Below are 13,847 nucleotides of genomic sequence, written 5' to 3'. Positions count from 1 at the left end.
CATATAGCACAGTTGAAGACAGCTGAAGGCATCCTTTTCTGGGTTACAAGCTTCAGGGGTCACATGACTCCCTAAAGAAAGTCTGAGTAGCCTTCCTTTGAAGGTGAGAGAGGAGCAAACCCAAGCTTTCCTTTGTGTCTTCTAGTGCATTTCCTGCACTTTCTCATTATCTGAGAACTGAATACAAGAAGAAAAGAGGATGAGCCTGGGTCAGCCACGTCAGTCCTGGGACTGACGTGTAGTTTTATACTAAATTCATTATGCAAAGAACGGAACGGACAAGGACTGTGGGAACCTGTACTTAGAAATGAGAAACGTTCTAGTTTTGTTTTCTAAGTAGGCAGAAGAGAATACTATGTAGTGAAGCTACCCTGGTATCCATATTCCCCCAAGGAATTAAGAATCAGATCAAAGATTAAAATATAGAACAATTTAGTATGCTCATTTCCCCATGTTTAATAGTTACTTTGAAATATGTAACATCCAGAGAGGTGAGTGGTTGGCTTTTATGTTTCTAGTCATGTCCTAACACACTTCCTAGGAACTGAATTTTAATTCTTAGCATAAATTATCATTAATGTTGACTCTTTCTTATTTCTTAGGTTTTCCTTTTGACTTCTCATCACTCCCAAGGTTTTCTGAGGAGCAGGTTTTACAGAGGGAGAAACAGTTAGCCAGCATTCAAGTTTTGGCTTTGAAAGAATGCCTGAGTAAGTGCCAGTGTGGGCATTTGGTTCTACCATAGAGTGTGGGTCTGTTTAGTGTGAGTCACCTGTGTTTACATACATGTTCCTCTACATGGTGTCTTTAGGTGTGATCCATAGAGCTGCATGGAAATAGATGGCTAGGGTAGATGAGGTCTGCAATGCTATTTTTACTGCATTCAGAATATCCTGATTGTCAGTATGTCATTGAAAATATTTTTAAGACGTATTTTGCCGGGGAAATTTTATATTTCAAATTTGTATACTTTGAACCATATCTAGGAAAGACACAGAAGTTTGTTACTCTACTTAATGCATGTAATCCTTATGTAGTTTTTGTAGAAGGAAGGTAGAGACTGAAAATAGAAGTGCAAGTCTAGAGAAACTAGTATGGTAACTTGCACATTGGTTCTTCAGTTTAACCATCACTAATTAGTGATAACTGGGCTTAGTTCACATACTGAGTTTAGCATCATGGGTTCTCCTTAGCTGGGAGGCTTAACACTGTTTAAAAGAGATCAGATGTTTTTCTTCCATTAATATTAAATTGGTTATCAATCTGCTTTTTTTGTTGTTTTTGGAGACAGGGTTTCTCTGTGTAGCTTTGCATGTTTCCTGTATCTTAGGACACAAGGAGTCAAGACTCCATGTGCACCATACAGCTTAAGTCTTAGGAGGTTGGCTTGTTTCTGTCTTTCTGCTCTCTGTCTGTGAATAATACGCCATTGACACAGCCAATAAGCACACACGCGCGCACACACACACACACACACACACACACACACACAGAGAGAGACAGAGAGAGAGAGAGAGAGAGAGAGAGAGAGAGGGAGGGAGGGAGGGAGGGAGGGAGGGGGAGAGGGAGAGGGAGAGGGAGAGGGAGAGGGAGAGGGAGAGGGAGAGGGAGAGGGAGAGGGAGAGGGAGAGGGAGAGGGAGAGGGAGAGGGAGGACAGGGAGAGGGAGGACAGGGAGAGGGAGGGAGGGAGGGAGGGAGGGAGGGAGAGAGAGAGAGAGAGAGAACTTAATATAGAACCAAATATGGAACTTAGAAAAGAGAAAGATAAAATCAATGAAGCAAAAGAGCCTTGAGAGAAAATAAATGGAAATAAAAAAATTGAGTGTTGAAAGCAGTAAACACTAACAATTTGGCATCTGAAATTAAAAGCTAATAGCTAATCTTTACTTTGTATATTGTAAAGGAATTAATTCTCTTCATTTTAAATTATAAAAAGGTTATATTCAAATCCCAGCATGGAGGCAGGAAAGTGGACGCCAAGTCCCACCCCTAACCAAGAAGCTATTTGCAATTAATGCCTGCCTGGAAAAGGAAAACCAGCTGTTCTCTGGTGGAGTGCCACTGGTATATCAACCACACTCCAGGGCAGGCCCAGGCCAGGAGCAGTTTGCCAATGCAAAACAGACTCCATGTTTGCTGTGTGTTTTTTGTTCTTGTTTGGTATTTTCTGCCTTATTGAGTTTTGGTTTTCTATTTTTTGGTTGGTTTGTTTGTTTGTTGGTTTTGAGGCAGGAAGAGAACGAATATCAACTTAGATGGGTAGGGAGGTACAGAAAGATCTGAGAGAAGATGAAGGAGAGGACAGAATAGGACCAAAATATTTTATAAAAAATAAAAATGAAAGGTAAACTAATAGCAGAAATGGAGTTTCACTATTATTCCCTCCACTTACAACCACGTCAATTAATTAAAGTACAAACAAGTGTGGGGATGGATCTCCTCCAGCTGAGTGAACACTTACTGCACTTGGCTTCCTCGGTCTTTGTTTTCATCCTTCCGTGAATGAAACGGAGTGCAAAGGAGCCGTTGATCTGGTTGGCCGAGTGAAGCAGCGTGGCCCTGCACTTGGTCCTGCCATCGCCTTGCAACAGGAGGTAATAGCTGGAGTACTCGCCTTTCACGTCCACATCTGGAACTGAAGAACAGTGATCTAGGTAAGAATGGGGAAACGCTGTTCATCACACGGCAACTGTTGATGCCTTAGAGAGACCGACTGGACAGCTCCATGGTATTTGACGATGAAACAAAGCTGTTGCTCGATACATCTGGGACTGTTTAGTTGACCATTTAGTTGAGAAGCTGTTGAAGCTGTTGCATGAAAGCAATAAGGAGTATGGACTTTTTGTCCTGTCTAATCGCCATGCATTCATTCTTTTGCTCCAACTTACTGAAGTTCCATAATATCTTTCTCATACAGACATGTCCATATTTCCAACCTGTGTGTGTGTGTGTGATGCATCCATGTATGTGAGGTATGTTCATGTGGTATATGTGTGTGTGCATGTGTACATGCATGTGTATATGGATATATAGGATGACAAAAGTCCACAGATGGTATCTTCCTCAGTCGCTCTCCACATTATTTTGAGATAGCCTCTCTCACTGAACCTGGAGCTCACCCATCAGCTAAGCTGGCTGGCCAGTTAGCTCCAGGGATCTGCCTGTCTCTACATATCCTCCATTTCTTCCAAGTAGAGTAAACTGCCACTTAGAAGCACACACAGCTCAACCGGGAAAAGGAGAAGAGAAGAGAAAAACAATCTTCCACTAGCTCTGTTTCCCTGAATTCAATCAACAACAGAGAAAATACTGGGGGGGGGGGGGGTGGGGGTTGGAAACACATGCTCATTTAAACATGTACAGACTTCTGTTTCAATTACATAGCAACTGCATTATACAAGACACTGATGCCTTAGAGTGCACAAGACAAACAGTTTGTTCTCTATCAAGTGTAAAACAAGGGCAATACAAGACAGCAGAACTGAAGTTCTGAAATAAGGATCACTGACTCTCAAGAGTGCTTAGATGCTGTGGACAGTCTTTGTACACTGTGGATACGTACGACTCTCACCGGTTAATGAGCTGACTGCCTATAGCTGGGCAGGAAGAGACTGGGCAGGAGAGCCAGACTAGGAAGAAAGTGGAAGAAGGGCAGAGTCCTGGGAGTCTCCAGCCAGACACAGAGGAAGCAGGACGTGTATGAAATGAGGTAAAAAGCCATGAGCCACGGGGTAGAACTTAGATAAGAAATACATACTAATTTAAGTTGTAAGAGCTAGTTTGTTATAAGCCTGAGCTATCAGTCAAGCATTTATAATTAAGTCTCTGCATCAGTTTGGGAGCAGCTGCAGAGACACAGAAAAACTCCACCTACATTTTGATGCTGAACACGGAGCACCCTGTACATTTCTTTCCCTGCACAATTTCCAGAGTTTTGAAAGCATGATACCATAACTGAACTTTTCCTTTTTTAAATGTATACAGATGTTCGGCCTACATGCATGCTTGTGTACTGTATGAGTTTCTGGTGCTCGTGGAAGCAGAAAGATGTGAGAACCCTGCCCCTGGAGTTATAGATGTTTATGTTGATGTTGGGAATAGAATCCAAGTCCTTTGGAAGAGCAGTCAGGGCTCTTTTCTCTAGTCCCTAGCGGACTTAATTTGAACAGCACAAAACCACACACCACATGAAAGGATCTTCAACATAGTATGTACATTATATACATACACCTATGCAAAAATGCTAAAAATCAGTACAATAATTTTATCACAAGTCTATTTCACATACATGATCTATGAATAAATATTTATTCATAATCAAGATGAGTATCAAATAATATTTGTGATTAGATTATAATAAAGACATCATTCCTATTCATAAACAGTTCTTCTAGAAATGAATTTACTTTAAGGTAATCAGAAGAGAAAAACAAGATTCTACCAGAAGACAGAGTGATCTTAATTCATGGGTCATCCTAGAAGTAACAGTTTAAGCTGCACATGTCTCTCCACTACACTCTGTGTGGATTAGTTTGTAACTTTGCGAGCCCCATAAACACTGAATTCTGCAATGACAGCAACTTCACTTTTCCCCAAAGAAAAACATTGACTTTAAAAACTCCCAACCACAACTGCAGTCACTGAAAACACGTTGTCTCGGACTTGTAGCAGGTGCTAACTGAAGACTTATGTAACAACTTTCGTGCAGACTCTGCAGGAAGTGCCAGACTTACGATTAGCGGTTATTTAATTCTGAGCACTCCTCCTAAAGAAGGGAGGAGGGGGAGCAGATTATAAAAAGAAAACAAAAACTATCTCCCCGGGCGGTGGTGGCGCATGCCTTTATTCCCAGCACTCGGGAGGCAGAAGCAGGCAGATCTTTGTGAGTTCGAGGCCAGCCTGGACTACAGAGTGAGATCTAGGAAAGGTGCAAAGCTACACAGAGAAACCCTGTCTCAAAAACAAAAACACAACAACAACAAAAAAAGATCTCTAGTTCTGAATGCTGTATTTGCTCAATCAATCAGTAAGGCAGTGGTTGGCATGCATGCTCCTTTTTCAACACATGAAAGCATCTTTGTTACATGATACAGATTAGATGGGGAAAAAAGAAACTACCAAGTGTCCATTCATTGTATCAAATTTTACAAATTAACACAAACCATTATGAAGGTATAAACTATGATTAGAAATCCATTAGCAAAAAAAAAAAAAAATTACTATTTTTACAGTGCCAGAGTTAAAACCCAGGCCTAGTACATGCTTGGTAAGTGTTCTATCACTGAGCTCCATTCTCTTGACAGATTTCTATTGCAAGGAAATGAAGCCACCATCTTACATCAATAAGTTTCTTAGTGGGTTTTAAAACCTCCTAACACTCACATTTTGTTCACAGTTCAATGATATGAAAATAAAATTAAACCAATGAAATAATATTTCATATGAATATAAGGGAAAATAAAATATCTCAGATAACTGGGTAGGAGTATCCTAACACACTGACAATTATTTTATATATTCTCTTTAAGAAATGAAAAATAATAAAAACAGCTATTTTAATCATGACAAGTTCAAGGCCAGCCTAGTTTACAAAGTGTATTGCAGGATGACCAGGGCTACACAGAAAAACCCTGTCTTGAAAATAAACTGTTGTTGGGAGTTTTTACTCTTTTTTTTCTTTTGGGGTCCCACCACCTAGCTCCCTAATAAATCACACACAGAGACTTATTCTTAATTATGAATGCCTGGCCTCAGGTTGGCTTATTGCTAGCCAGTTTTCCTTAACTTTAAGTTATCCCATCTACCTTTTGCCTCTGGGCTTTTCCCATTCTCTTACTTCTATAAATCTTACTCCATGGCTTGCTGTGTAGCTGGGTGACTACCCCCTGAAGTCCTCCTCCTTCTCTGTCTCCTAGATCTCTCCCTCTCCCAGATTTCTCCTTCTATATATTCTTTCTGCCTGCCAGCCCCACCTATTTTTTCTCCTGCCTTGCTATTGGCCGTTCAGCTCTTTATTAGACCATCAGGTGTTTTAGACAGGCACAGTAACACAGTTTCACAGAGTTAAACAAATGCAACATAAACAAAAGTAATACATCTTAAAATAATATTCTACTACAATAAACTAAATAATCATGCCAAAATAAATATTAATACACAATCTAGACTTCAATGTAGGCATCTTAGGAAGCTATGTTCTTTATAGCAATGAAACCATTGTTTAGTTATAAACTCAACTTTGAAGTAATTCATAGAGCCAAGTAGGGGGCCACAAATGCATGCATGGGATCACTTTTGCACACACATGCATGCACTCGTGTGCATGTGCGCACAACCTCCCCCCCCACACACACACAAAGAAAAAAATCTAACTTTACATTCCTAAAACATTTTCCAAACACATACAATACAAACAATACTGATTGATCCCTTAATCCCTCACCATATCTCCCAACTAAGCTTTGAGCAAGTTAGCATACAATTTAGGTGTTAATAAGACTGTTTAAGAAAATATCTCGTGTCTCAGTTCTAGAAAGAATCTTAATTGATAGCTGTATTTATAACTGTATGAAGCCTCCTACTGTGGAGATTACAAAACCAAGATTTACAAATATTATCACAGCCATTTCAAATAAGTAGCATCAGGTTCATAAGCTAAATACATTTTCTTTCTATTACAACACCTAAAACATGATTTGAAAGCAACAATGAATAGAAAAGACATTCAGAGGCTACCCTAGGGCCTCAAATTATGAACAATGACTTCCTTATAGTTGTATAAGCACAGGAAGCATGTTAGCTCCTGCAAAATAGGAAAAGGATATTGCAGAGCTTACAAAGTGTTTATTCATTACCAGTGAGACTCAAGTTTGAGACCTATTTACCACTCAGGAGTTGTTATCTTTCTCTAGTTGAAGTCCCGAAACTCAGCTTCTCCATTCTTACTCTGTCTCCGAACACTTGAGTGATTCTCTTCAGTAACTGACACTCTCCAGCTGGGGCTGAAGTGTGCAACATGAAGGAAACACATGTGAATGACACCACGTGCTTTTCCAAGAGTGATGGCCTGTCCACTGACACTGGATTGTTCTCGGGATGCAGCTCAGCTCCACTTCTTTGTCTGACAATTTCTCTAACACTTAGCCGATGCTAAGACTCACTGAACTACAGAAGACAAAGCTCTACATTTACTTCAAAGGAGACTTCAGCGAGCCTTATCAAACAAACAAACAAAATCCTTCTGAGTGTGATAACAGCACTGTGGGTCTCACACACTTCCTCCCATCCACCACCCTACCCTACTAATCTCTTCCCCACATTTGATGTCTTTGGGTTTTTGTTTTACTTTTGTAGCTCTGGGTTTGGCCGGAGCCATCTTCATGGCCTCCAGAGTAGAACAATTCACTGGAACCCCATGAGTTTACACAGCTGAAGGCTGTGGCTCCCCATTACCCAGAGTCCCATCAATGGCCAAAGATCCTCGGCAAAGGTAGGTTCAGTGACGCTTCCCCACCCTGATTGAATGTTGAGGGCTTGTCTTGTACAAGCCAAGCACAAGTAACTGCAACTGCTCAGTTTGTGAGTTTGTGAGTACACGAGTTATGCTGTGTCTACAAGGTTGCTCTGCTGGGCTGGAGAGATGGCTCAAAGGCTTATGAGCACTGGCTGCTCTTCCAGAGGTTCTGAGTTCAATTCCCAGCAACCACATGGTGGCTCACCATCTGTAATGAGATCTGATGCCCTCTTCTGGTGGGCAGGCATACATGCAAGTTGAACACTGTATAATAGTAAATAAATAAATCTTTAAAAAAAAAAAAAGGTTTCTCTGCCTTTCTGTCTTCCAGCTCTAACATTCTGTCTCTTTTTCCATGATTTTTCCCTGCCATGGAGTGGGAAGAAAATTTAGGGCTAAGCCCTCATCCATCACTTACTCTCTTAGGCAGCTGTGAGTTCGGCATTAAGCACTGATCACTGAAAACAGATGCTTCTCTAAGGTTGAGAGTAGCCTTTGTCCATGCCTATGTTTTTTAAAAATTTGTTCACAAATCTTATGTAAAAATATATACCCTTTTCTTCTTGGTAGATAGCTAGGAACAGAATTATTGGGTTGTATGATTAAGTATAAGCTTCATCTCAAAATGTTCTATGAAGCATCTCCTTCCCCACCCAAAAACGTGTGAAGTTTGCTACATCCTCAACATGGGATGGTCGTGGGTTTCAATTACAACCATTCTAACAAGTGTCCTGTAACAGCACATTCTGGTTGTCATCTGCATTTCTCAGAAGACTAATGAGACTGAGCAGCCTTTCAGGAGCTTTCTCAGCCATTCATACACCTTCAGCAGTGGCATATTCTGAAAATCCAAGATAATAAATGCAGTGTGCACGCACACTGTTAGAATTCTGCCCTCACTCCAGCTACATGGAGAGTTGACCGGGAGGTCTTGCATCTTGCATTATCAGCATGCGCTGGCTACTACGTGGTCACACAATCTGTGCCTTAAAAAGCTGAATACAGACCCCACCCTCTCTCTCTCTCTGCTCTGCTCCCCTCTCCCCCCATCATCTATCTGTCTCTCCAGGCCTGGCTCTCCTCTCTCCTCACTTCCTCCCAATAAAGCCCTATGTAACTAGGTAGTCGTGGCCGTAGCTCTTGACTTTCCACAGGTAATCGGCGCCACCACCAGCGCTGTTTACCATCCTTTCACACAGCAGGTCTCCAACACTGACAGATAACAATTTTTGTCTGATCTCTATGAATTGAGATGATGATCACTGGATTTTTTAACAATTTTATAACATGGGTACTTTTCATTATACATCTGGCCTTTCATGTAAATTGTATATAAAGGAATCTCTCTCCAGACACACAGGTTGATAATTTCATTAGTTTATACAATTCTTTCCCAGTTTTCTCCATAGCATGATTCTCGAGAGATTTGCTAACTATCTCTTAAAAGCATCTTTGCTTCTAGACTTTAAAGCACACATCAAACTGAGCACATCCTAGTTCTTACCACAGGGATCTGCTGCTACTTAAGACTGCTGTTGTTTGTTTGTGTCTCTTTTGTGGGACCTGCCACCCAGTTCCCCAATAAATCACACACAGAAGCTTATTCTTAATTATAAATACCTGGCCTTAGCTTGGCTTAGTTTCTAGCCAGCTTTACTTAAATTATCCTGTCTACCTTTTGCCTCTGGGCTTTTCCCATTTTCTCAGTTCTGTAAATCATTCCCTTATTCCATGGCTTGCTGTGTGTGTGGCTGGGAGGCTGGCCCCTGCAGTCCTCCTCCATCTCTGGCTGCTAGATTTTAGATCTCTCCTCCCAGTATTCTCCTTCTATATATCCTCTCTGCCTGCCAGCCCTGCCTATCCTTGCTATTGGCCAGTTCTTTATTAGAACATCAGGTGTTTTAGACAGGCACAGTAACACAGCTTCACAGAGTTAAACAAATGCAACATAAACAAAAGTAACACACCTTAAAATAATATTCCACAACAAAGAACTGTTCATCTATAAAAGCAACTGCATCTGTAGTTCAAATAAAAAACATACATGTGCTTTACAAGGAAAGAAACTTGGAGAACTGGTAACAACTAAGACACATATTTCGGCTCATGGTTCATGAATGAGTCCAGGTTCATTTTGTTGTTGTTGTTGAGACAGCAGTTATTACGGCCGGAAATACATACCTCACTTATAAGCTAACGAATATTTCTAAGTACCTGTAACCATCAACCCGAGACAAATTCACGATATTAAACAGCAGGAAGCAGCAACGAGAAACAATGCAGCTGCAAGGATGGAGAAGGGTCTGCTGGCAATTGTAGGGGCGACAGCAAAACTGATCCTGAATGAGAAAACAGCTTAGGGGCAAAGGCCTGAAAACATGAAGACACTTAGCTATGTGACCATTTGGGGTTAAGAACTAAGGGTCTTATCTCTTCTACAATGTAAGCGTCAAGATTTTGTTTAATGTGGGGCAGGCATATAAATGGTCCTAGTAAACCACAGATGCTCAATTAAAATGTCTGTGGAAAGCATGAATAATGCACACACAATACGTATAAATGTTGAACACATACGCTGAGATGTTTCTTTTACCATAAATAGTGTCTACATCACCGCACACCTTGCTTTCTTCATGCAGTGTCTTCAGGACTGCTCCCAGTCCATTCTTACTGAGTACAAAGAACAGGACTTACAATTACTTCTTAGCACTTATTTTCTATGCAGCCACATGAAAATAATGAGTAGAATATAAAGAGTCTCTCCTTCCGCAGTAATCCCCAAATCACTGTACTGCATCCAGTGGACAGTATCCATTCCATGGTCAGGTAAATGAACCAAAAAATGTTTAACTGATTGGATGGATGGATGAACTAATTAATTAATTAAAATGATTGACCAAGTCATAAAGAAATACAATCAGTAGATTGTTTTGGGAAACAGGCTAAGTTTTAATTCAGAGACTTCAAGAACAATGATAAAGAAACATGGTTATGGCTTGGGGATGACCCAAGAGTTAACGTGGGTCATTGAGAAAACCTACGGTTAGTGATGGAAGTGCAAGGGTATGAAGTTCTCTGGATCCAAGAGTTACTGAAACTAACCAAAACTTGCCTTCTCTCTGTCTCTCTCTGTCTCTCTGTCTCTCTGTCTCTCTGTCTGTCTCTCTCTCTCTCTCTCTCTCTCTCTCTCTCTCTCTCTCTCTCTCCCCCTCCCTCTCTCTCTGTCTCTCTCTCTCTCCCTCCTCCCTCTCCCTCTCTCTCTCTCTTAAATGACACTTGGCTTCCGTGTTGTGTCCATAGAATAAGTAGCAAATGTCCCCTTTGGGAAGGGTCATAGCTAGGAAAGGCCTTAATCAACTATCCTGTTTGATTTTGTTCTGCTTCTTAGAAGAAAGGAAAAGCTCCTGCAAGGAGCCAGTTTAATCAGTGCTAATGACCTGGACTAATCAGTAATCAACAACTTTCAAACAGGATCGTGTGATCTATGTCATATGACTATTCAGAAGTTTCCACACTTCATCCCTACGTTTCAAGAGGCAGTGATTCTAAAACCTGAAATCTAACGACAAGGTATTTTCTTAGTTACAATAAAAATCATGTGGAAAACCAAACAAACAAACAAACAAACAGAAACCTGAGTAAATTCTCAATCAAGAAACTACATTAGAGTTAGAAATTTCAACTTAGAGCCTTCTTAAAGCTGTATAAAATTACAAGAAGAAAAACAAGCAGTGATGAGCTACCCAGGACACACTCAGTGTATTGAAGATTTGCAAATGTTCCATATACATTACTAGTCACAGATACACACAGTGCTGACAAACAGTTTCTCATGACTTCATGCAGTGTGAGGGAAACTTAACTGTACTGCTGTACTATAAATCTGATTTTGTTGAAGTACCTGAAACAGCACAGCTGTAGCCATCCCCCATGAGCATCTGAGATGGGTTAAACCTGCACTTACTCACGTTCTAGCAATGTGTAGCACGCTCTACTAATGTCTTGAACTGTGGAGGTCTCTGTAAATACCCACCACGCCAGCAGAGTAGGATCCCAGTGAAACAAGGGGGAAGTCCTGTTCAACACGACTCAGAAGCTGATGTTGGTTCAAACTTGTACAGTCTGACACTTGGTGGTTTGTTTTAGGTATATTTAAGAATAGCACAATTTGGAAAAAAGTTTCCTGGTGATAATTAATTCAGTCCCATGTACACAACACTTAAAACATGATTACATTGAAGCTCTTTGTAAAGTATATGTGACCTCTTCCAGAAAGATGAGTTCTATAGATTGGCTATATGTAACATCTGGGGGATGTAAGATCTGGGGGAAGATCTGGTGTGGTCTGTCATTCAGATAGTGCAAAGGTCACTGGGCTATTAATTGTCTCTGCTCCCAGCCTTCTGGGCAGAAAACAAGTTTACATTTCTTCCCATAAAGAGACAACAACCCTGTGTGTAACATTCCTGGTTTCTCTAATGCTTATCTGTGCGCACAAGGACCTCTGTGGCCGCTATATTGAACATCCTAGATTACTAGATGTATAAGTGCTTGGGGGAAGGCCCGGAACTCATAGCAAGGTTCTGTCAATGACCTGCTCTGTAAGCTCTCTATGCAACAACGCCCTTATCTGTAACATGAAGATAAACCAATGTACAGTTATTATAGAAGTCATATTGCTTGGACTAGAGATGCCTCAGAGATTAAGAGCACTGGCTGTTCTTCTAGAGTTCAATTCCCATCAACCACGTGGCAGCTTACAACCGTCTACAATGAGATCTGATGCCCTCTCCTGGTGTGCAGGCATGCATGCAGACAGAACACTGTATATATAATAAATAAATAAACCTTTAAAAAAAATTATATTGCTAAAATACCTGGGATGCTGTGTGGCATAAGTATCCTATAAAATAGTTAAGAACCACTTTATTTTCACCTGTTTTGTATTTTCACCTGATATGTCTAAGAATCCAATATTCAAAATTAGTAGCTACCTAATTAACTGAAGTTCTGCCTATAGAGAACTGCCCTCCTTAATGGACACGGTTGGAGGTATTAAAACAATACTTTCAAAAAAGATTTACTTCTACTTCAAATTTGATAATACACGATCTATATTATACACCAATAAAACAAGTGAAGAATGTAGAACTCACCACTGATTGTCTTGGGCCTTTTAGCTATGTATTCCTTCCACTTTCTTGAAGCCAGTTGGCTGGGAGGTGGGATGAGTACGTTACTAACAGTACATGGCAATACAAAAAGAGCACCAACCTGAAGAAAACACAGAGTGCATCGTTATCGATCGCAGACTGAAATTCACTGTTAACAAATATCACGCGAAATTCACATTTCACACATTTAGCAATTATTGAGCAATGATTTTTCAAGCACTTCACTGCAAAATCTAAAGAAAAAGACCCCCCATGGCCTTCCCCACAAAATAAGAGAGCAAAGAGAAACAAAGAAGCAAAATAGAAAGACAGATCCAAAATTAGAGTCTCCTCTTTAGTACTAGGTAATTATTTCTGAAAACTCTGTCTGATGGTGAGTGTTGATCAGCAACTTGACAAGATTTAGATATGCCTAAGAGGCAAACCTCTGGGTACAGCTGTCAGTAGCTATTTAGATTAGGCAAGCCTGTGAGGGATTATCTTAATTAGGTTAAAGAAGTAGAAAGACCTTCCCTAAAAGTGGGTGGCATCACTGCCTGGCTTGGATCCAGGACCGCTTGAATGGCAAAGCAATCTGAGCAAGGACAGTTATTAGTCTCTTGATGGAGAGTATTATTTTAAGATGTGTTACATTTGTTTATGCTGTGGGACATTTGTTTAATGATGAAAATATGTGTTGCATTCTTTTATGTTGCATTTGTTTAACTCTGTGAAGCTGTGTCACCGTGCCTGTCTAAAACACCCGCTGGTCTAATAAAGAGCTGAACGGCCAATAGCGGGGCAGGAGGAAGGATAGGCAGGGTTGGCAGGCAGAGAGAATAAATAGAAGAGAAATCTGAGAGGAAAAGAAAAGAAGGAGGAAGAAAAGGAGGAGAGGAGGATGCTAGGGGCCAGCTACCCAGCTACCCAGCCCCCTTGACAGCCATGGAGTAGGAGTCAAAGTAAGATACATGGAAATATAGAAATGAAAAAGCCCAGAGACAAAAAATAGACAGGATAATTTAAGTTAAGAAAATCTGGCTAGAAACATGCCAAGCTAAGGCTGGGTGTTTATAAGTAATAATAAGACTCTGTGTGTGATTTATTTGGGGGTTGGGTGGTGGACCCCCAAAAGATCCAAAAGAACAGAGACAAACGACAACATTTTTTCTTTCTTTAC

General features: G+C 40.6%; 1 protein-coding gene across 1 annotated transcript in view; it reads right to left on the bottom strand.

Moving 5' to 3' along the window:
• Window positions 1-13,847, bottom strand: part of LOC118596980 (MDM2 binding protein) — a 71,692-nt gene that overhangs the window by 37,773 nt on the left and 20,072 nt on the right. The window contains exons 11-12 of the mRNA XM_036208184.1: window positions 12,671-12,788; window positions 2,459-2,636 (exon numbers count right to left, since the gene is read on the bottom strand). Of these exons, the coding sequence (XP_036064077.1) occupies window positions 2,459-2,636; window positions 12,671-12,788 (296 nt within the window). The remainder of the gene's footprint in view (window positions 1-2,458; window positions 2,637-12,670; window positions 12,789-13,847) is intronic.

This window comes from Onychomys torridus, chromosome 16 (genome assembly GCF_903995425.1).
Source record: "Onychomys torridus chromosome 16, mOncTor1.1, whole genome shotgun sequence".
Taxonomy (NCBI): Eukaryota; Metazoa; Chordata; class Mammalia; order Rodentia; family Cricetidae; genus Onychomys; species Onychomys torridus.
The sequence above is the reverse complement of the archived record's forward strand: the minus strand, read 5'-3'. Positions and strand labels throughout refer to the sequence as shown.